The sequence below is a fragment of the Pseudopipra pipra genome, chromosome 9, assembly GCF_036250125.1.
Source record: "Pseudopipra pipra isolate bDixPip1 chromosome 9, bDixPip1.hap1, whole genome shotgun sequence".
Taxonomy (NCBI): domain Eukaryota; kingdom Metazoa; phylum Chordata; class Aves; order Passeriformes; family Pipridae; genus Pseudopipra; species Pseudopipra pipra.
In genome coordinates this window covers 4,754,124-4,777,239 of record NC_087557.1, presented here as the reverse complement: position 1 = coordinate 4,777,239, position 23,116 = coordinate 4,754,124, and the positions used below count along the sequence as shown (strand labels likewise).

At 44.1% G+C, this 23,116-nt stretch overlaps 2 protein-coding genes across 2 annotated transcripts in view; both read right to left on the bottom strand.

The window, feature by feature from the left end:
* Positions 1 to 23,116, bottom strand: part of LHX4 (LIM homeobox 4) — a 256,618-nt gene that overhangs the window by 46,256 nt on the left and 187,246 nt on the right. The window lies entirely within an intron of this gene.
* The window catches only part of XPR1 (xenotropic and polytropic retrovirus receptor 1), a 112,672-nt gene that overhangs the window by 14,989 nt on the left and 74,567 nt on the right, over positions 1 to 23,116 (bottom strand). The window contains exons 4-11 of the mRNA XM_064664240.1: positions 21,340 to 21,563; positions 17,517 to 17,666; positions 16,893 to 16,976; positions 16,322 to 16,403; positions 12,646 to 12,833; positions 12,236 to 12,415; positions 7,902 to 8,067; positions 6,003 to 6,194 (exon numbers count right to left, since the gene is read on the bottom strand). Of these exons, the coding sequence (XP_064520310.1) occupies positions 6,003 to 6,194; positions 7,902 to 8,067; positions 12,236 to 12,415; positions 12,646 to 12,833; positions 16,322 to 16,403; positions 16,893 to 16,976; positions 17,517 to 17,666; positions 21,340 to 21,563 (1,266 nt within the window). The remainder of the gene's footprint in view (positions 1 to 6,002; positions 6,195 to 7,901; positions 8,068 to 12,235; positions 12,416 to 12,645; positions 12,834 to 16,321; positions 16,404 to 16,892; positions 16,977 to 17,516; positions 17,667 to 21,339; positions 21,564 to 23,116) is intronic.

Genomic DNA, 23,116 nt, shown 5'->3' with positions numbered 1-23,116 from the left:
CAGACGTTGCATGTTTTGGCTCCAAATAATCATCCTGACGGAGTTGCCAGTGTGCTGTGCTAAGGGAAGCCGTGCGAAAGCGGGGAGCATTAAGAAAGAAGCCAGTTAATCCCATTACAAAGTTTGTTTTACTTGAAGAGGTCAATCCAAGCACTCTGTAAGGCTCTCATGACACCTAAATCAAACTCTGACAGCTCTTTCAGCACTGAGAAGGAGGGGGAGAGATGGGAGGTCTTGTACTGACGCAGAACTGAGGGAACAGGATCTCACAAATTCTACTTGCTTCATTCCTTTGTGACTTTTTTTTTAGAATTTTTGTACTTCTTTAAAAAGGAAATTCTGCTTGTCCACTTATTTTGCCTTGCCCCACTCCCTAGAAATGAAATTATCTCAGTTGAGGCACTATACACTGTTGCACCAATGTCTGATTCCTGTAAAAGCAATTTTAGTCCCAGTTCTCACATCACCTCGTTCCCTCCTGCTGTAACCACGTAGGATCACAGTGAATTATTGTCCCACCTACCAGCAAACTCACTCCACGGGGTCGCAACCTGCAGGTTCTAACAGGGTATTGACAAGGGTTGAGTGACACAACCACCACCCGAGCTCCACCAGCAGAGCCGAGGTGCAGCCAGGTACCTCCTGCAGCTCCCAGCGCCACAGCTGGATGTCACCCCAGCCTCTCCCTGTTCCTGCTGTGCACCACCATCCTTCCCCTGAAGTCACAGCCTTCCCCAGGGCTCTGCATGGGGACAGATCATGGGAGAACCAGCGATGCATCCCAGTGTGACATCGGCTATGCCAGCCGGTGTCACCGCTGGTAACGGCTGAAGCCACCGTGATTAATGAGGAGTGGGAGCAGTTACCAGACCTAGGCATCTTCCACTGCATTTTCCAAAAAAGCAGCACATTTCCCATTCTTCCTCTGGTCAGACCTGGTCGAACCTCTCTGTTAGTAAGGGACGGTCCAACACCTTCCTGCAAAAGCCCATTAATCACAGGGTGGCTCTTGCCTTGACACTTCATGTCTCTACCTTGGCAAAGCAAGGAATTCCACCATTTTCTCTTAGGCTGGCTTTAAAAAATACAAATTAGACATCACTCCAGAGAAGCCTGTTTCTGAAGTGATGGTGAGAGCACAGACAGAAGCACTACTCTTCAGAGACAGCCCTATTTAGTTAACTTCAGTATTTTTAATTACTGCCAATTTCCTGGGCTGTTTAATGAGAAAGTGCGTGGCAGTTCCATTATCTTAGACCGACCTAAGGCTCTCCAGGGCACCCCCAAGCCAATGACAGCCAGTGTTCAGCAGGCTCATTTGGAGTGCCTGGAAAAGGCGTGGGAGCAGGATGGAAGAAGAGACACTTACTCAAGTTTCCAGGCCACACAGATTAACTTTGAAATACTTTGGAGGTTAATAAATAGCAGGATACTGCTCAGATCACAAGGATTTCATCGAATAAGCTGTGTAAATCAAACTGACAATGTCCATAAACCATTCTACCTTCCAGCTGGAGGATAAAATCCCACATAGCCAATTTTAACCCAATACCATGGTAAAGAACAAATGATCTGGTTGAACCAGCAAATCCCACAAAACAAGAAAATGATGGAAGAGAACAAAGCACTAAAGAAGTTCAGTTCTTCAAGTACAGAAGTCAAATCTATATTCTATGTGAGCCAGGTATTTCCAATGACATCACAGGAGCAAAAGCCATCAAGGTAAGAGAAAACTGACAGCAGAAAAGCCATGTGTCTCATTTTACAAAGAATAAAGCTGGAGCATAAAAACATGCCTAAAGCTTAAGAAATGACCAGCACTCCTAGAAGTAGTACAACACAACTCCAGTTGCACTGTTTCTCAGAAGAGCTGCCACCTAAACAAAACAATTCTGTCTTATACAGCCTGAGCCAGGTCCAAGTGAGCAGTGAAAACAAGACTTGTTATTCCAGGCATGTCAGTGTGCCTTATTTAATGCAAGTACACTTTATACAAGAGGGATCCCTATGGATTTCCATCTCTGGGGCCCTCAAGATATAAGAAGGACATGGATCTGTTGGAGCAAGTCCAGATGAGGCCACTAAGATGCTGCAAGGGTGCAGCACCTCTGCTATAGAGACAGGCTCAGAGAATAGGGATTGTTCAGCCTGGAGAGGAGAAGGCTCCAGGGAGACCTCAGAGTCCCTTCCAGTGCCTAAATGGGCTCCAGAGAGCTGGAGAGGGACTATGGACAAGGGCCTGGAGTGATAAGAAAAGGGGGAATGGTTTCCCACTGACAGAGGGCAGGGTTAGGTGGGATATTGGGAAGAAATTCTCCCCTATGAGGCTGGTGAGGCCCTGGTACAGGTTGCCCAGAGAAGTTGTAGATGCCCCATCCCTGGAAGTGTTCAAGACCAGGCTGGATGTGGCTCTGAACAACCTGGTCTAGTGGAAGGTGTCCCAGCCCACGGCAGGAGGTTGGAACAAGATGTTCTTTAAGATCCCCTCCAACCCATAACACTCTATGACTCTATAAATGCTGGGATAAGCTGGACTCCAGTGGGAGTTGCTTTACTGGTGCATTTGTCATGGAAAGCACATCTGCTTTTGGCAAAGTGAAAACACTGCAAAAAGTGGTTGTGCATCAAAACAACACTGCACTCAGGGTAAATATTCTGCTGCAGGCTTGGGCTTCATCATTTGTTTCCCCAGCACCACGTAGGTTTCTGTAGACATTAAGTAAGGCAATATAATACCCTGTTGGCTGGCTCTGGGGAAAGATACTCAGCACTGCCAGGGAACTTAATGCCAGCACTGAACTCCTTAGTGCAAAGAAAGGGTGGGAAAGAGGTGGGGACAGACAGAGGCTTCTGGAGTGGCCAGGGACTGGGTCCCCCAGTTGCCAGGTAGCTTAGAGTTACAGCTATGCCTCATTTGCCTGAGCAAACATACCCCGCAGGACTATATTTACAGAGCACGGCCTTTGCTTCCCATTCCTTTGGGCGGTATAAAAATACTGAGAATTCTTCCTTTGGGAGCTCAGCAACAGTTGTCCTTGTGTTGTTGCTGTCGTCCCTGAAACGTGGTTGTGTTTGTGAGCCGTGACAAAATCAGCACTTGTCTACGCAACCACCGCCTGCTCCAGGCTTATGTTCTGGGGTAGCTACTTCCACTTCACTAATCTCAGTGATATCTGAATATCAAAATGATAGCTTGGAGTTACCCCTGTAAAACTAGCCTAGTCCCAGGACAACAGGATTGCAATTTTTGAGAGGGAAAACCTAACGGAATTTGCTTTGGTATCTTAGCGGTCTGACATCCCAGCTGCAATTAGAAGAGAAAATTGCATCCTGCATCTAAATCCAAGGGAAGAAAAGTAAAGAAAGGACTTCTCTGAGGGAAGAAAGAATCGGAATTATGCACTGCCTGAGCAACATGAATTATTAAGCAGGGATATTCTGGGGAAACAGATACTTGTCAAGAGCCCACAGTACATGGTGTTACTGGGGGGGATCCTTCTCCACAGGAGGTTTGGAGAAGGGAGTAGTACCACGTGTGATTAGAAGCTGCATAAACATCACTTAAACATAATAAAGTGGCATTTGTACATTTGCTTAGCTCAAGTTGTTTTCCAGCAGCAAGCACAGGAAAACACAGCACAAGCATGCTGTCAGTGCACTCTGTATGAATTAGGTGGCTTTCCATGCCAACAAACCCTCCCAGCCACACAGACCATCTTCTCCACCGCTGGCAGGCACAAGCTACAGACCAGCTACAAATTATCCAGTGTTCAAATGAAGGGGGGAAGATGAGACTTCTCAGAGGGCTGTGAGGTCCCCAGGCCTCCCAAGTGGAGAACAGACACTGGTGTACATTACCTGACCTCCCAAGGAAAGGCCACTGATTACCCTCTTGTCCTGGCAGCCAAAAGCTGTCATGCCAGAGGTATAAGTCATACGCTTGCAAGCACAGGCATGGAAGACTGTTTCAAAATAAAACTCTTGATACCACAGCAATGAACAGGTTCATTATATACTGCTCTTTAGAGCAGGTCTAAGGAGCAAGAATCTTTACCAATTTGTCACACTTGTTTTGGGCAGTGCTTTCTTAACAGCACATAGCTCCCCCCAGCAGATGTTTTGTAGGTAAGAGATGGGTGTTTGCTATCTTCGGGTAGACACAGAGAAGGTGTGGGCAAGCAGCAAATCTATTTTCAACAGTAGCATCATAACAACTTGATGATAGACCATCTGATTCCGAGTTCAAGAAGAACTGGGAATCTATGTAAAGCACATAGATAAAATTGGATTCTTAACAGGTACAGCATATTAGAAAGTGCATTTATGGCAGGATGGGAAGGGGCCTACAGGGCTGTGAGGACGTGGCGAGGTCTTTAGGCAGCCCTCTGAAAGCCCAGGCACAGTGGCATTTATAAATCAGTGCTAACATGCAATTTCCAAAGGCCACAAAGCTTCCAAATTTTTTTTGTATGATACCAGCAACTACATGCTATTGACTCCCACTAACAAACTGGACAGACAAAGGCTGGGACTCATGGACATCTCACAGCAATTGGAACAAGTCCCGTGCCTGGCTCGTAAACACCTCATTACAGCCCACTCCCTGCCAGGCTGGGAGAGGGGACACCAGTTGTGTGTGGCAGCAACCAGAACAGCAGCACTGGCACAGATGCAAACCTCGAGGGCAGTAGAAAGAGGTAAAACTCTTCAACAGGATATTTTGACAGATGCTGGTTTTCCTCTTGGTTCCAAACCTACCCCAACGTTCCCACTGAAGGCTCTGCCAGAGTGTGCCCCCGGGAAGGAGAAGCATTAGTCAGCCTCCCCAAAGCTGCACTGTATATAAAAGATACAAGCAGTGACTACACAGCCAGGCAATCTGTACGTGTCTCATCCCAGGGTTTGGCAGTGGTGACTAACTGGACTGCAGGGCTGCAGAATGTCAGTGAGCAAACAAGTTAAAGCAGGAATAAGCTCCAGGGACATGGCAGCGGTGAGGGGATGCACAGAAGATGCTCCCACAGCAGATACAGAGCACCCAACTCCCAGCCTTCAGCCAGCCTGAGCCACTGCACTTCTCTGCCATTAAAATGCAATGCCTGACAAACATCATCAGTGTGACTTCAGGCCCGGCTACGTCAAAACAGACACTTCTTGGCCACGGGAAGGTTTCTCATAACCCTGCCACCCCTCCAAAAAACCAGCATGTTAACTAGAATTATGCCTCGAACACTTCTGCCTGCCTCACCACAATAATATTCCAGGGGAGGTAATTGCTCACGACTGTGTGTGGTTGCTAATTTCTGGAGATACAGAAGGCATATAATCTCAAGTGAAAGAATACAGCTTTTAGGACTTCAGAACAATGAAAGGCAGGGCGACTGCCTGAAGTGCAGAAACTAAAAGCTTTTTCCTTCAGAACAAGAAGAGAGTCGAGTAATTGTCGTTTCCAGGGAGATGAGGAACTTCAGGGATCAGAGCTCAATCTGCAGTTAAATGGATTGGAAACAACTCCTTACCAGCTGCAGAAAAAACATGGACAGAGTCACACAGGAAAATCCAGGGAGAGCATTTTCCTGGCACTGTGCACATGCCTCCACATTTAGGAATGGATGGATCGATTATTTAGATGATCCAGGTTGTTCATGAATACTAAGGGAGAAGTATTTCCTGTGTTATCCCTTTCCTCATACATCTCCCTCCCATTCACCTCCCTTCACAGCAAAACCTGACAGGTATTTCAGTTTTCCCCTTTACGGAGAGAGAAACCTGAAATTTCTCTCCCACGCTCCATAAGCGCAATTCTAAGCAGACCAGGGATGTGAAAAACACCTAAAATAAGATCTTAAAACACTCTTTACAAGCAAGGCAGGTCTCTGCCTCTCCAGAGAGATGTTTCACAGGTGCGAAAACACACACAAAAAACTGCCAGATTCTGAGCTTCTCTCAGGTAAAAAAGCAAATCCCACGAGTCGCGAAGGATTTTCAAACATCCCTGATACCTTTGTGAGTGCTGTAGAGGGCTGCAAATGTCACCACGAAGAAGGTGGTGGAATATTTTCCAGCGTTAACCAGATGAAAGGCCCGTTTGTTATCACGGTAACGGCGCAGGCACTGGATGAATCGCAACCAAGCAGGGATGCACTGGACGACTGCTCTCACTCCGTAGGAGTAGCTGTTACAAATCTGATTATCTGCAAGAAAAGAAAAAGAGTTAAAACTCTTAAAACGGAAAGTTAATAAAAAGTTTAAGAACTACTGTTTTCTTCCTTTCTGCAATATCCCTTGACAGCAATTCCCCATCAACGCTTTGTACTCAGGCACACGCACACCCCAAGCAGCAAGAAGCCCATCCCCAGAAAGTATCCCAGAGCTCTATATTCTATCTCTGAGGTATTCAGGTGACACAACATCAATAACACATCCAGACAGATCATCACCTAACCCTCTCACTGCTGCTAATTATAACTAACATGCAAGAATTTTAGGAATAATCTATTTTTAAACGTGTTTCATGCTGTTGGCAGTTCTGTGAATAATCAAATTAAGGATGGAATTACAAAAGGCCTTCGACACTGGATTTTTGTGCATAAATGGGAGAGCACTTAGAAACTCTGCAGGACAGCTCTAAAAGGCTACTTTGCCCAAGATGTCCTTGACCCATTTTCCTTGTACACTGTAATAGGAAAAAACATATTTCAGTATGGGATTGAGTTTGGGTTTTTTTGCTTTGATTTTTAAAAAGCAAACCCAGGCCTGGCCCCAAAAACAGGGATGGGAAGCAACTACACATCATGTCATTTTGTCACCCCTGTGATGTTTGAAAGCCTTTTTTTGGTTGAGGAGGTGACCAGGAAACTCCCAGCTCTGCCTGGAACCCCTCAAGGAGTCCATATTCTTCTGCTGTCTCAGTCAGCACATAAACCAAACACCCCCCCAACTAGCAATCATTTGTTTCTTATTCACACAAATGGAGACAAGTTATTAGTTGATATTTATCTCAAAGCACTGCGCCATCACTCTACTGCTTGGATTGGAAGAGGACAAACTGCTAGGCACTCAGTTGCTTCATGTATTTCATTTTTATTTTTAATAAGTAAATATTTAGCTACTTGCAATGCTGTCTTATAGGGAAGGGAAAGATGAGACAGATTGGAAGAACAAAGTGAACACTGATGCTTATTGAAGCACACAGCAAATTTTCAGCAAGTGTCAAAACCATCAGACAACACAATTTGCCAGCAGTCACTGCTGAAAATGGAAAGACAACAGCCCAATCCCCAAGAAGACAGGTAGTGTTTTGCCGCTGGGAAAGCCAAAGTCAAAATTCATATTCCAGCTCTGTGGCCCTTCTGGCTAGAAAGAAGGGAAGGCAGAGCATGGACAATACTGACATCACAACATCAACTCAAATTGGATAAGAGGTGGCACTAAAGAGATTTTTTCCATCCTCTCTTGCTTCAGGGAAGTGCGATGGAGCCTGTAAGGCTACAGCACAGAAAATTGTGGTTAACAGGCTCAGGCAACTTGTTTTCACACTGAGCAATAGGAACAGGCTAAAGGTAAACACATGGTCAAACTACAATGAAATAAAACAACAATGCCAGGAAAATGATTTCTCTTTCCAATCAGTAGTGCTGTGTCTAAATTCTTTGATGAATATACACGTTGGGCCAAATGACTGGATTAGGAAATGAACACTCATGTGAAATTCCATTTCTCCGGATGGAAGTAAGAAAGGGGAGAATGTCTCTAATGCTGTGTTTACAAGAAACGCCTATTAATTTAATTTCCTATATAATTTGTAGCCCTCTTCAAAACAGATAATTATGAAGCTGCCTTGCTCAGTGTTTTTCAGGTCATTTTGACCGTGTTCACATGGGCCACCAGCATTACTCTACCTGTATTTGCCAGAAGTCCAGCATTGTCCTCCCACTGAACCTCAAAGCTGTAGAAGCAGATCATGTATTCCAAATCCATGAGAATCACAACCAGGCTGTTGAGCTGATCAGCCAGCCAGAAATCTGCGAAGCCTACCTTGTGGAAGGGAGCGGTGAACACTCGAAACTGTCAGGAAAAAAAAAAGGCAGGAATAATTCATGGCTGTGTCGAAGGCATCTAAATGCAGTGGCAGGACATCACAGCACTGAACAAATATGGAAATAACAGAAATGCTTGAAGATTTATTGCTGACCTTTTGCTTCAGTTGACAAAAAAGGATAACTACCTCCTCACTTTTAGCACAAAGAACATTCCTGCTTTCGTCCTCCTGAGTGCAGATATTCTGTGTCCCTCACCCTTTTGTTTTTTACTGGCAGAACAGCCCAGTCTCCTCCAACCGAGCCCTTTCCCAGAAACTCCCAGTCTCCATGTAAGAGCTCTATACAGCTCCGTTTCTCCCGTCACTCCTCATTTTGACCAGCTCTTTCTTTCAGGCACTTACACCGTGTCTATTGACATCTTCCACACTTACCTTCTCCCTCACACTTAATGTCAGTTGGATTTAGACCCTCAGCATGGCCACTAGTCTGATCATGCCTCGGTTTAGTAAACTCACCAGTTGCTCTTTCGTGTTAGAAGTTGTAAGTGAGGATTGTTACTGGATCTGCCAATGTCTCCAGCAGGGAAAGAGTTAAAGAAAAGGGCACAGGAAAACCTATTAACTGGCAGTTGGACTCCCCCTCAATACCAGGCCACTTTCCCTCTAAGCCTTAACAGCAGTTTTGCTCCTTCCAAACCAGACAGTTTTCATGCTCCATTACCTTTGATTACAACTCTCCCTACCCAGTTAGTTATAGTTACTAATGGCCAATTTCTCACAGAGACGGCACCAGCACCATCCGGTCATTCCGAGATTTATGAACCTTTAAATTAATGAAAGCACAGGCTAACACTGATCTTTTATGTTGCTCGCCTTATTAATCTAAAGGGTGCACAGCTCTAGAAACCCAGGAAAGGACTGACACGTTCCCATCAGCCTGTAATGCAAATTTAAGGCTCTGCTCCTAAATTTCAAAGCCATATGGGGGACTAAGAGGTAGTGGCATAAAGCAGATATGGATCTTGACCCAGAAAGCACAGTGCTTGTGTTGGACAGCACCTATTCCCAAGGCTCAAACAGGGCCAGCCATCAGGGAGCACTGTCTTCAGAGGTGCCCAGCTGCAGAACAGCTTCTGCAGAGGTCAGAGACCTCACCAGCGTTCCTTTGCAAAAGGCCCTTCCTCCCTTTTCCCATCACTCCCTGATACTCTCTTTATCTGCTTCATCATAGACCTTTTTTTACCCATGAATAAAGACAAGCTAAAAAAAAAGGAAATGTGAAAACAGCTTTACAGACAGATCTCCCAGGGGGAAAAAAAAAAAAAAAAGAGAAGAAATAATAAAATCCTTATTGCTATTTAATTTAGGGAGAGGCACTTCAGCACTGCCAGAAAACAGTGTAAAACTTTTAAGAGAGTAGAAGCCTTCCACCTAAAGGTTATGGCAGAGCAGGAGTCAAGAGATATGTCCACGACACATCTGGCACTGGCATCTTGGGTTAACTATCCTTCTGAGCTGCCATTTGAACCCTCCTAATGCCATGTACCAGGCACTGTGGCTTCTGGCTGCTGTCCAGGCACAGTTGGAGCTGCAGCCTGACTTCCAGAGGGTGCTGGCAGTGCAGGTACCACAGGCACCTCCACACTTCCCAGCTCAGAAACCTCTGCAACATCCTCCAGAGAAGAATCATGTTATAAAACACCAAAACAGAGCTGAACCTTGGTTCCAACAATCAACTGCAATTCTATATCAACAGTTCCACAACCTGAGCACAGACTTCCCGGTGCTGATCACTGCACTTTTAATCAGTGCTGAGATGGGAGATATTTGAGCTGGAGCTGAACACTTCCTAGATTTTCACCTCTCTCAGAGAGGCTCCCTGCACTTGTGTCACCATTCAGCTCCCTGCAGAGAGCGTGGGCATGTGGACACTGGGCCATTCCCTGTGCTCGGATCCGATTCCTCCCGGCGAGCTGCTCTCCTCAGCCCACACAACTGCACTCATGGGCTTCTCACCCAGCAGCAAAGAGACAAAGAGCACTCACCTAAGCGTGCAGAGCCTGGGATGGGAGTTAGACTCACTATGGGCTAAGTAACTTTTTTCACTCAGAGGAGGATCAATTCCAACATAACTCACCATCCCTCAGGGACTAACAGAAGAGATCCCACCTGGGAGCAACAGCAGGCTGTGATGTTGATCATGGTAAGCCTCCTAGATCCACCAGGAAATGCTACAACACACTTAAGTATGTCCCTGACTCGGTTCTAGAAAAATTGAAGGTGTCAGTAATGCTCTGCCACACCTGATATATCAGACTTTATTTTGGCTGGAAATGAAACATATGAAGCACGTGAAGAAAAATGCTCACTAAACGAAAATTTGCGTGAGCAGCACAGTTCTAACACTTGCACTATTTAAACCTCTTTTCACCCAGAGAGCTGCTGGCAACTGGGTGGAGAAATAAAATACACTCAGCAGCCAAGTACATACAATAAGAGCTGCTCTTTATGTGCTTTGTCTGGCCTCTTTTTTCCCCCCTTCCTCCTTCCATATAACACACAGAAGTACTGTGTCATTTCCCACCATTAAGGTGATCTTGCATTTTGATGAAGCTTTTTTACCCCCAGGAGACCTTGGGATGAATTGGCCTCTGCATGCTCAAAGGTACTCAATGAACCTTACAGGTTCCCTTCCAACTCGAGATATTCTATGATTCTGAGAGAATCTATTTACAGATATATCTGTATCAATCTGAGACACCAGTTACAATGATATGAACTGACAGAACAAGGAAGAATGGCTTCAAACGGAAACAGAGTAGGTTTTAGATTAGCTATTAGGAAGAAATTCTTCCCTGTGAGGGTGGGGAGGCCCTGGCACAGGTTGCCCAGAAGGGTTGTGGATGCCCCATCCCTGCAGCTGCTTAACACCAGGTTGGACAGGGCTTGGAGCAACCTGGTCTAGTGGAAGGTGTCCCTGCCCATGGCAGGGGGGTTGAAACAAGATGATCTTTAAGGTGCCTTCCAACCCAGGCCATTGTATGATTCTACATCTCTGTCACAGACTGGGACAGAGCAGGTGCTGCAAACTGCCTACACAGCTCTGTGAACACTGAGAATCTCACCCTGGTAAGGTATTAAGGTAAATTAGCACAGATATTATTCATGTGGTTAAAGCACTTCCAGTGCTTCCCCTCACACCAGGGGACAGCAGTCAGACTAATGAGGCTTGGGACTAAAGGTACATCCATGAGGGATGACTGAATGCTGGAAGGCAAAAAAGGAAAAGCTAAAACAGTAGTAAGCCAGCAAATCAAATAACAGAGGTTAATTCACTGCGTGTGTACCTGCACGCACAGCCTCAAAGCACAATTCTACATTTCATCTTTGCCGTGTTCCAGATGAAGTTAATTGTTTTAACTGGCATTAAAACAATTCTATGAAGAACACCAGCCAGCCAAACCCTCTTCCGCCCAAAGCTCTCAGAGCAGCTCCAGCAAGAATAAGGTATCAGGGGAACCAACTTGATTAAAATCAATTCAAAAGGACGTACAGGGTGGGGATGAACATCTGAAACTGCCATCTGGGAAGAAACTGATGAGTCATCCAACAAGTTTGAAAACTGTTCTTTCAGAGCTCCCACTTGTAACTGGAACACTGAAGCAGCACATGTATTTACACTCAATTTACCAGACTTATCTTACCTGGAAAATAAGACCTGGGTCTAAAATAAAGATTTGCTGAAAAAAAACCCACCCATGAACATAATTTTACAAGCAGTAGCCTTGAGGTTCCCTCTCCATCAGTGAACCCTCTCTGCCAGTTGGGGCTGAGGAGCACCCATGCAGCCTTGCCTTAGAGCACTGGAGCCCTAATCAAACTGTTTCACTGCATTAGGGAACAAACAAGTAAAGAATGTCTCTAAATGTGCAGAAGTCTGTATATAGCTCTCTATAGGAAGATTAACACATGGAGACTGGTACAGAAAGCAGAAAATGCTTCTGTAAATCCATCCTCAAAAACTATTTGCAGTCAATACCTGACCAGGTCTGCTCTATAAAAACACAGTGGTATAAGCATCCCAGCATCCCTCTTCACTGAAGATTAGTGACACTTGGATATACTTCACAGCTACTGCTCAGCCACAGCAATTTTTTAAGAAAATATTTATTTAAAGAAGGTTTAGAGACTTACCAAAAGTTTGAGCAGCCAAAATCGAGACTTGTAATATAAGGTTTTGGTGGGGTTGATGAGAAAAAGCAACATGAAGCCGTACAAGATGAGTGGATTCACCTGCATAGGGATGTAGGTGAATTTACCATATATACATGCCAGCAGGCTCAGGCACCACAAAACGCCCAGGAAACCAGCAATCTACAGGGGAAAAAAACAACCACACAGATACCTTATGAAAATACAGTTCTGAAACCCACAATGAAGTCTCATTATAAGAAAAGGGAGAGCAGTGCTCAATCCTGTAATCTAATCAGACTTCAGCAACTTCCTCTTCTAATTGTATTAGAGCTCCTTGCCAGGAAACGGCGCAGGGTTTATCCTCCTGATATGCTGCACAGCTCAGCCACTCCTACGATCCCTCTGTTTACCTCAAAGAGATGTTGATGGGACAAGTTGCTGCGGGGATTGAGTTCGAAGATGAGGACATGATTGACTCCAGCCTGTCTCCAGCCATACGTGTTGATACCCAGGAGAAAGAGGAATTCTATCAGGAGAAAGCCACCTCGATAGATTCTCACCAGTGGCCACACATTTGGTCCATCTATAAAAGCCACACCTGGCAAAACACAAAGAAAGGAAGGACCTTAGGGGATAGCTGAAGTCACGTCACATTGTGCTCCATGGCTTTGTACTGGTTCTCAGATGAGAGAAAACAGGGTACACTTGTACAAAACTGCATATTCCAGCAAGTGGAGGACTTTTTGCCCAGCCTGTCAGAGAATTTAGGAGCATCCTGGGGAAAGTTCCCTCTCCAGCTGGTGTAATCGAGTCATTAGCAGCATCCCTGCCTCACACTACAGCCACAAGCGACAGCACCAGCATAAATCTGACTTTATGCACTTAAATATTCTGGTTTAATAGAGATGAAATCCCAACAGACAGATACACAAAACACTTCAGCTCCCCACAAAACCAAGAAGCACCATTTACAGCATTTAAAACAATGCTAATCTGCACCTAATCACCGAACTCAATACAACTGCAATGCAATACATGTTCATAGCCAGCCATACAACACCCAGCCGCACCCAAACAGCAATCCCAGCCTCAGGCAGCACTGCTGGAAAGCCTGTTGCTTCCTTTGTTCAGTCTTCAGGGGTTTGGAAGCGAATTTGCTTCATTTCAAACAACAAACTGCCTTATACAGCAGCAACTTTCTCCAGCACAAGCCTCTTTGCAAAGTACTGTCCCCAAGTTGCCTGATACAGGTTTTATGAGAAAAGTACAACTAAAATACAATTATTTGAATCCTCAGTCTTTGTTTCAGTGAGAGTTTCTCAGCCACATGTTTTTTTAAGAGGGCCAAAAAGAAGAACATGCACTTTTACAGAATTGAGGCTGAGAATTGTTTCCCACAAACCTGCCTGTCTAAATTACAGACCCGAGTTCTACAAACTGTTTTTCAGAGACAGCATATCCATAAGGAATTTCACGTGTTCAGCATCTATACTTTATATTACACAAATTATGGAGAAAAAATTGTGAAAGGAACAAAGACTCAAGAACTGTCGCTTTAAATTTGAAACTTATAGAGACTATTGGATTCAGACAAAACAGAATCAAATTTTGGACAGAAATGACATGCCCCCAAGGAAGTTGAAAGAAGTGAGTCTTAAATGCGGAATTGTAAAAGCAGCTTTCCAAATCTGAATCTGGAAACCAAGGGAGATCACAGAATCATAGAATGGGTAAGGTTGGAAAGGACCACAGTGGGCCATCTGGTCAAAACTCCAAAGAGGACAGAAGTGCCAGAAAAATCCTGACTAAGAAGTGAGCAGACAGAACAGGATAGACATGCTGTGTGCTATTCCAGACAGAACACCCAGACAAAGGTTTATCCTGAGGTGAACAGGTGTATGACACTACAGCATATGACTTCCATAGCTAATGCCCACTAATCTTATTTCTGGCCTCCCAGGGTGGTAGAGGACCATAACTGCAGTGTGGAACAGCAGCTGGAGCTGAAGAAAAAGCAGACACTGAGGAGTACAAGCTGCTGAGAGACCAACACGCAGAAGTTTAGAGTAGTTCTGTATATTCTCTCCTGTGATACTAAGACATTGTCTAGTTCAGTTTCCAGAGAGTAAAGGCTCGATTTGATTCCCTTTTCACTTTTCCAAACTGAACCCTTTTCTTCCCAACAGCTGAGCAGTTTGATTGGAGACCCTCAAGGACCCCACTTGCAGGGAAGTGCCCAAAGGTGTCCAAGGTCTCCGACTGTGGTGATCCAGCCCAGGGCTCTGCACTGTAGCCCCAAGGCAAAGAGACTGTCCATTCGTACACTCTTTCCACTTAAATCTAACACAAGTGAAGTCACCTCCTACAGTTGGCAGGGATGTGACACTCAACCAGCTCATCCCTTCAGCCAGCACAGGCTCTGCACAAGGTGCTCAGAGAAGAAAATATCCCTGGTGACAAGTTCAACAGTACCACAGCCTAATTCTCTAACAAGAGCAGGGCACTGCTGCAGCAAGGACTTTAGAGTTTGCATGAAACCTTACAGGTTTCTGGTTAATAAAACAAATACTCATTTCCATGAACCTCAATTACACACTAGTTTGGCAGCTAGGAGAGCCCATACAGAAACAGCGAGGCCTCAAAATTTGTGCTCTTTAGGGTGACTCTCTCCTGGGATCCACCTGCAGCATTTGCAGCCTTTAACAGACCCCAAGTTATGAATTCATCACTGTAAAATACTGCAGCTTGAGTTTTCAAACCAGGCAATACAGCAGTGGGTCACTAACAGAAGCCATGTTCTGATGCTGTTTCACAGAATCTACACATAGAACACTAAAATCCTATCTTAGCTGATCAAATCATAAAAATAATTTGTCAAAAGTGGCTGAGAGGCTAACAAAGTGTTAGCCAATTAAAAGCAAACACTTTGCAGTCAGAATCCAGGTTTTGCCCCGTATCTGCAGTAACGCAGAGCTATCAGATCATGCCTGCTGATACAACACACCTATTATCCACACTAGGTTAGTAACACCTGCTTTACAGATATAATCATTTTTATGAATTCCTTCTCACAACTGTGGCACCTTTTCATTCTTAACACCGAGAGAGAAAGCAAACACAACTGGCTTCAATCATATTTGCATCTCACACAGAGATCAAACATTTAAGTAACAGAAACGATGAATAAAGAACAGCTTCTACACATTAAACAGCCCCTTCGTGTAGATGGGTCAACTTTCTGCCTCTACCATTGGAAGACCAAATGGGAACCACTGCAAACAGCTCCTCAAACAGAGGCATTTTATCCCAAGAGATGGCTGGATCCAATTACAGAAACATCCGATTAAAAATTCTTTTAAGTCAAAAACACAGACATGGGCTTTCCCTAATGCAAGAGCTCGTAAGTTGATTTGTTAAGCCTTTTCCTTTGTACTGCTTAAGCAAGTTACAACACTACAGAAATCACACACACAATTAGTAAAGCCGCTTGTGATTAAGCACTGTGTCTGGATCTACAGTACTAACGTGGCTCCTACTCTAATCAGAGGCCAAGCTCAGAAGGCACAGAGCAGAATAAAGCCAAGACCTGAGATACGCAACAATTTATTGTAGCTTTTAAACAATCTTGCCAGCATCTGCCAACAAGAAAAATTCAATTAATTCCATTAACAGGTACGAGGCATTGAAATCCTAGGAATTTCCAGATGAAAACATCTGAGTGCCATGTGCTCACATGGCTCTGTGTCTGGTCTTGTTCTCTGCAGGGAGTCAGTGCCATGCAAAATTAAAGTTCTACAAGCACCTGTCTCAAGGTGGGTGAGGGCCGTGTGTTCACGGCAGGGAACAGAAATCTGTCTTCACACACAGATGTTGCACCCTCAGAATATCCCTCAAAGAATAAGGAGAACACACATAATGTGTTCAAAATCCACACATATAACACGAGATAAGGCACGACCCACTACTGAGCAGAACTAATGAATTCACACCAGTGTGATCCAGAACATCCTAAACTGCCCAGTTCAGGCCCAGGCCCTCACTGAGTGATGAGAATACATCCAAACCAAGGTATGGCAGGATACCCACCTGAAAGTATGACGGTGACGTTCAGTGCAATGAACAACCCACAGAACAATCCAACCCTGAACGTAGTCCAGGCTGGTACAGGCTGTGAACAAAGCAGTGGCAGAATTAACACGGGGTAAGCAGGTTATCAGCAAACTCAGATTAGTTTGCAGAGTAAGTTTAAAATCAGAAATACAATGCCCTGATCCCTGTTTGCCCCGTTGCTCTTGAAGTGAGGATTTTTAAACTGAAAACACCATATAATATTCTTGTGTGTAGAAACGGAGCTTGGGCATCTCAATGCCCTTTGAAAAATATTCCAGACCACACAAACACTAAGCATATGTTATTATTAGCACAAATTTCCTTTCACTATTTCTCATCCCTTCATTACCTTGTCTGCATGCATTAGGAACAGTAACCTATTTCCAAACCTTCCGGAGCTAAAGCAGATTATGTGACCATGCCGCCCTCACTGAGTGCATGAGCACGCTCACATCAATCACTTTCACTACTTTGTTGAGATGTTGAATCTAATTTGGCACCTTGACAAGTTGGAGAAGCAGCTCTGCTCCACAGCCCGATCTCTCACCTGAGCTGCTCCTAAGGGTGGAACACGCAAACGTTTCATTGCCTTCTGTCTGTCTCCATCTTCCAACTCATTGGTCACCACTTCCTAAGGAGATAAAGACACACACCACTGAAGTTCATTTGAATGATGAGCACGTGGTAATGCACTAAAACAAAAAATAATGGTTGGTTTCCATGTTACATGTGAGCCTTGGCCCTGTACTCCTTTAATACAGGGTACCAAAGACATGAAAAGCTCACTCTGCTGCACCAAGCTTCTACACAACAGAAGCTAACACTGCACTAACTTTTTCAAAGGAAGAATTACCAACTGAAGAGAAAATACCCAAATTTATGTAAGGAGTGCCTGAAATCTGTGGCACTTCAATTACCAGTTATCTTGGTGGTGAATACAAGCTATACTGAGGGCAAAACATTATAGAAATTATAGAATCATAGAATGGTTTGGGTTGGAAAGGACCTTAGAGATCATCCAGTTCTGCCATGGGCAGGGACACCTTCCACTAGACCTGGTTGCTCAGAGCCCTGTCCAACCAGGCCTTGAACACTTCCAGAAACCAGCAGTGAACAAAACCCCGTGGTTTTCCAGTTACCAAAGGAGCAGTGCCCTGAGCAGCAGCTTTACCTCCGTTTCAGAGATGAGCTGGTTGATCTTCTTGCAGGTGTAGAAAGGTGCCACCTCCACCTCGGCCACCCTCCACTCCGCCCCCCGGGCCGTCTCCAGGTTCTTGTCATGTTTCTTCAGGATCTTGCGGAAGCCGGTGAAGTTCAGGTTCTGCAGGCGAGGGAAAAGACACGCTGCTTTTAACCCCAGTCAGCTCCCAACAAAGCTAAGTGGTTCTCTCTCCAGTGCTAGCAAATAAAGGAATAGTTAATACAGAGAATCAAAATGATTGCATCCATTGTCAGGAAGTGTCTGAGTTATTACTTTGTTATAAGTAATATGTATTCCTTGCAAGTAAAATAAAACACGGGGGACTCAAGGGCATAAAAAGAGGCAACTTATTTCCACGGGGCTCCCTTAACCCTTTTATTCCCTGAAAAGCCAAATCACTGCCATTTTCCTGCTTTACGCAGGACACAACAACATTCCTGATGACACACTGAAGACAAATAACCTTCAAGGGGTTTTCCCTTCTGAAAAGGCTGAGCTACTGACTCCTACTTTCTTTAAACTTTACACTGGTTTCCAATCAAGTCCTCTAGATTATGGAAGGGACATCTTTGTACAAAAAAATGTCAATGTTGCATGTTAAATCCAGACAAGTGCATCCCCAAAGCAGCATCCTTTTTCATGGAGTATGTTGCACTATGACTAAAAAACTAGTTTAGGCTTGCAGATGTGGGAGATGTAACTCTCCAGTCTGCAGAGATAAGCACGCAAGGCTTAGAACAGGAATTAACTGTTGATTTACAAGTTATTCACAAGCCCTGACCCCACACTTTTCTAACCCACAGTACCCAAGACAGGCAAAGCTCATCACACTGCAGGCAGCTGCTGCCACATGATGTATTTGCAATCCTGCATTTCATTGTGCAGGAAACTCCATTCAGAGACCCAACATTTCATTCCAGCAACAGCAGAAATGCAGAGGGATCATGGCAAGATTCACTTCCAAAAAAAGTTTAGAGTAGCTTGGGAAGAAAAATGGAGAAAACAACAAAATCCAATGCCCTGGGGAGAGGCACCAACTACTCACCGAAATTATTTTCAATCTAATTATGCTTAGGGTGATTTAATGCCAGACCCCTCCCATCTAGGTGGGGAAATGAGGCTGGGGAAGCAGGCTCAGGAAGCCGAAGCATTAACGATCTGCCTTTATTGCAGACAAGAGACTTTAATTACTTTCTATTGGAAAAGCCAGCATTCCATCCCAGAGAGAGCAGAAATTTCAAATGAAAAACTACAACAAAATGATGATTTTGGTCAGAGATTTTTCTGTGGCCTGAACTAACATCCCTTCATCTACCATGGGTGCAAACCCAGACTTAACTCTGGGGTGCCTTGGCTGGTCAGGATATGGTTACACCAGACACCCTAAAACCTCTCTGGCAGAATTTCATGCTCTGGCTGCAAAAATTCTGCAACCCCAAAGTGCATGTTAAAAGCACTGTTGGCCACAGTGGTACTTCAGACAGAGAACATGCAGTGATGGAACTATGAAACAGAACAAACATCATTTATACAGTCAGACATTTTGCTATTCTTGCTATTTGTGTTGCTTTTACTTGGCAAGGGACTTTCCCCAAGTCTGACCTCCATTTCTGTTGGGCAACAATCAAATCCGTTTAAGTGAATCAACCAATGGTATGTTTTGTGGGGAAAAAAAAACCCACCCAAAACCCACAAAACAAATACTACAATTTAGGCAATAATATAATGCAAGATCAAGTAGAATCAATCAGTGGACTCAAAACTCCTTTCTTATATACAAGTGTATCAGGAAATGCACTAAGGCAGTTTAATAAGAATGGTTCAGCCTCTATTATTTGCCTGAAAAAGGCACTATATTATATACAGAATATGTAACTAAATATTATATGCTTAATTTCTCAATTTGTTTCTCCTAAACCACAGTATTTTGAATAAATAGATTTATTTATCCATGTACACACATCTAGAATGTTATAATACTGTCAACAATAAATTAATTTTATCAGAAGTTTAATCACTGATAAGTTAAATATGTAAAAGCTGCCCTGGAGATTAGTTATAGTTTCACCTGACGTTTGGTTTGTGTAGCTCAGGAACAAATGCACAAAACTTGTGCTCTTGTTCAGTCCTGACAGACAGAGGAATTTGCTTCAGGTGCATCTTCCTTCCTTGGTAACCCAACTCAAGGCATCAGCATTTCATCAAAGCCATAGTTTGACATTTATAATGCTGCTGTTGACTTCACTTTACCTCCTACACGAAGATCTCAGCTACATCATCTTCCCACCAGGTTGTTGTTTTTTCTTCTTTCCAAAACTGTAAGATCTGGAATATTTCTAGTTCTTATATTCTAAGCTCAAGAGTGATTAAGAGTGGTATTCTGGGACTTGGTTTTATGTCTGTTTTAGTACTTGTATTCCTTGTCCTTAACTTCAAGACCAATTTGAAGGAATTTTTCTCATTCTCTCTTTGAAGGTATGTTGTAGAAAGCAGATGCAAACTGTGAAAGCTATCAAATCCACATGGGGCTTAAATCAATATTTAGTATACCTACAGTAGATCTGGACTTACAATAGCAAAAAAACCAAAAATATAAGTGTGCAAGATGCCTTTCTTCACTGATGAATAGTAGGAAAATATTTCTCAAAGGAATGACCTATGTCATCCCTTATTTAAACTCTTCATCACACCTCAGAAGCAATTTTTGTAATCAAAAGTACAAGCTGTCTTCTTTTTAAAAAGAAAATAAATGTAAGTGAAAAAAATCACTGCAGGTGATAGTGCTTCAGTCCATCTCTGGAAAACTACAGATACTCCACCTGTCACAGGATTTTGAACTAGGAACTATCACTAATAGTTAAAGAGCTTTATTAAGAAACCCATCAATAGTTTACAGACATGTGCTCAAGGACATAACATCAACCTTAGGAGAGGTACAAACACTCAGAATTTTGGAAGAATAAGTTTTGTCCATACTGCAGAGTGGTATTCAATTAATTCTTTCTGTTTAATGAAATTCTTTAGTACAATGCTGATAAAGATCTAAATACAGATATAGTGAATTTAAGTTCCAGCATTCTTATTTAACAAGCTAAAATGCCTCAAAGAAAACACTTAAAAGCATTTCAGAGTATTTAATTCCAGAAGAGCTAGCCCAGAAGAAAAGATATTAACAGTTTCAGATTTTTATTTCAAGATTTTTGGAACTAGATCAGTGTCTGCAATATTTACCATGCCAGAAATCCAAGTAAAACTAAAGATTTGCTTATTTTTTTCATACCTCAAGGCAAATGAGCCTGTATCCTGCAGGAATCAAAATATTTTTTTTTTTAAATGGATGTTTTAACAAGAAATTCTGATACAGCAAGGTCACAGCCACTACCATGGTAACACCAAGAGGAAACAGTGCTTGAGGATTTCAAGTTTCATTACAAATATTAGATAAAAGAACTTCTTCCCCAACCTGCCTGCTCCAGCCTTGCACAGAACAACGCACTAGAGAAGGAGGTCCCAGTGTGACCTCGTGCTCTGGCCACAAGTGCTGGGGTCAGACAGCCCAGAAAAGGAAGAAAGAAGGTCCTTCTGCAGGTCAGCTTAGCACTTCTAGCTCAATAAAAAGCAACCTGACTTGGGCTGCTAGGTATCTGCCTTTGCTTTGAAAGTGTTCAGGGGTCAACCAAAAAAGGAAGGAAGAAATAAAAAGCCTGGCTTGAACGAGAAAACTCGAGGACACACAAAGCACAGGGACGTTTTACAGACAGGGCTTTGTAAAACCACCTCTTTTGGCAGGTACCTGATAGTTCTGCAGGAGGATGAGGCTGAGGTAGAGCTCGCTGAAGGCCAATTTCAGGTCTCTGATGTTCCTGTGCTGGACACGCTCCTCGTGGGACAGGTGGAAGACGGGCTTTCTGCGCCGCTGCAGCGTGGAAGCCCCGCTGGCTTCTTTCTGTGCATCCAAAGTGGATTGTAGCTCAGTCCGGAGAGTGGTGAACCTGCGCTGAGCCTCGGCAAGCTTTTCTGTTGGCAAGGGGAGGGAAAAGTCAACTGGGAGGGTCACAATTTGCCTACCAAGCCCTAAAAAGGACTATACTTATTCTCCAAACGACGTGCCTGTGCATGACCTTCCCCCATCACACATTAAGTCTGAGAGCTCTGCATATTTCTCTTCCTATGGAATAGAATCATGGAATTGCTTGGGTTGGAAGGGACCCTAAAGATTATCCAGTTCCAATCCCCTGCTATGGGCAAGGACACCTTCCAGTAGACCAGGCTGCTCCAAGCCCTGTCCAACCTGGCCTTGAACACTTCCAGGGATGGGGCAGCCACAGCTTCTCTGGGCAACCTGTGCCAGGGCCTCCCCACCCTCATAGGGAAGAATTTCTCCCTAATATCCCATCTAACCCTGCCCTCTGCAGGGGAAAGCCATTCACCCTTTTCCTGTCACTCCATGCCCCTCTCCAAAGTCCCTCTCCAGCTCTCTTGGAGCCCCTTTAGGCACTGGAAGGGGCTCTGAGGTCTCCCTGGAGCCTTCTCCAGGCTGAACACCCCCAACTCTCTCAGCAGAGGTTCTCCAATCCTCAGAGCATCTCTGTGGCCTCCTCTGGACCCGCTCTAATGGGTCCATGTCCTTCTTGTGCTGAGAGCCCCAGACCCAGATGCTGTAGTCCAGGTGTGGTTTCACAAGGGCAGCGGAGGAAGCTTCTTCTCATTAAACCAACGTAAAACATACATGTTCTCAAAAGAAAAGCCCTTAATTAAATACAGTCAAAATCAAGGGTCTGTCCCTTCAGCACAGACTAAAGCAGCACTAGACATGGATTCAGATCTCTCAACTTCCACCACAGCTTTGATTTCTAGAGGTTGCTCAGTCCAGGACCACATAAATACCTGTTATAAGTTGAAGAAGCCCAAGCTGTACCTGGGAGCTGCAAACTAGTGCAGGGACACTGGGACATGCATTCCCAAACTGGCAGAGCCGTGGCTGGAGGCAGCCAGGAGATAAGGTCTCATCCAAATACCAAAGCAGTGACCAAACGTCTACTCTGAGAGCAAAGGAAAGCTGCTCCTCTTTCCCAAATAAATCAAGTGCACAAGAAGCATCAGAAAAAAAACCTCACTAGACAATATTATAGAACTTGACAGTAAGCAAAGCACTTTTCATATCCGTGCACCCACTACTGACTACGTGTTTACCATCTTTTTATGTGACAGTAAGGAAACCAAAGAAGAAAAACTCCACACTTCAAATGTGACACTGAATTTTGTTGCTCAGAGAGCAACCCAACCCCTGTGCCAAGCTCCCGGTGACAGACAAACACAGCTCTGCTTTGATCAGGAGTTACAACACTAGTAGCTGCTGTACATGATCTGCTGTAATAATTCATCCCTCTTTTCCTCACTTTAGAAGCACTGCCTCGTTATTTACTGGTTAAAGAGACAGTCAGTCTGCATTTAAATATCATTTTGATGTGTTTTCAGGACAAGTCTGTCTCTGATCCTCACACCTCAAGTACAAAAGAGGTGTTCCTTTAAATATGCTGCTTTATGTACCTTCAGAAAATAATATTTTT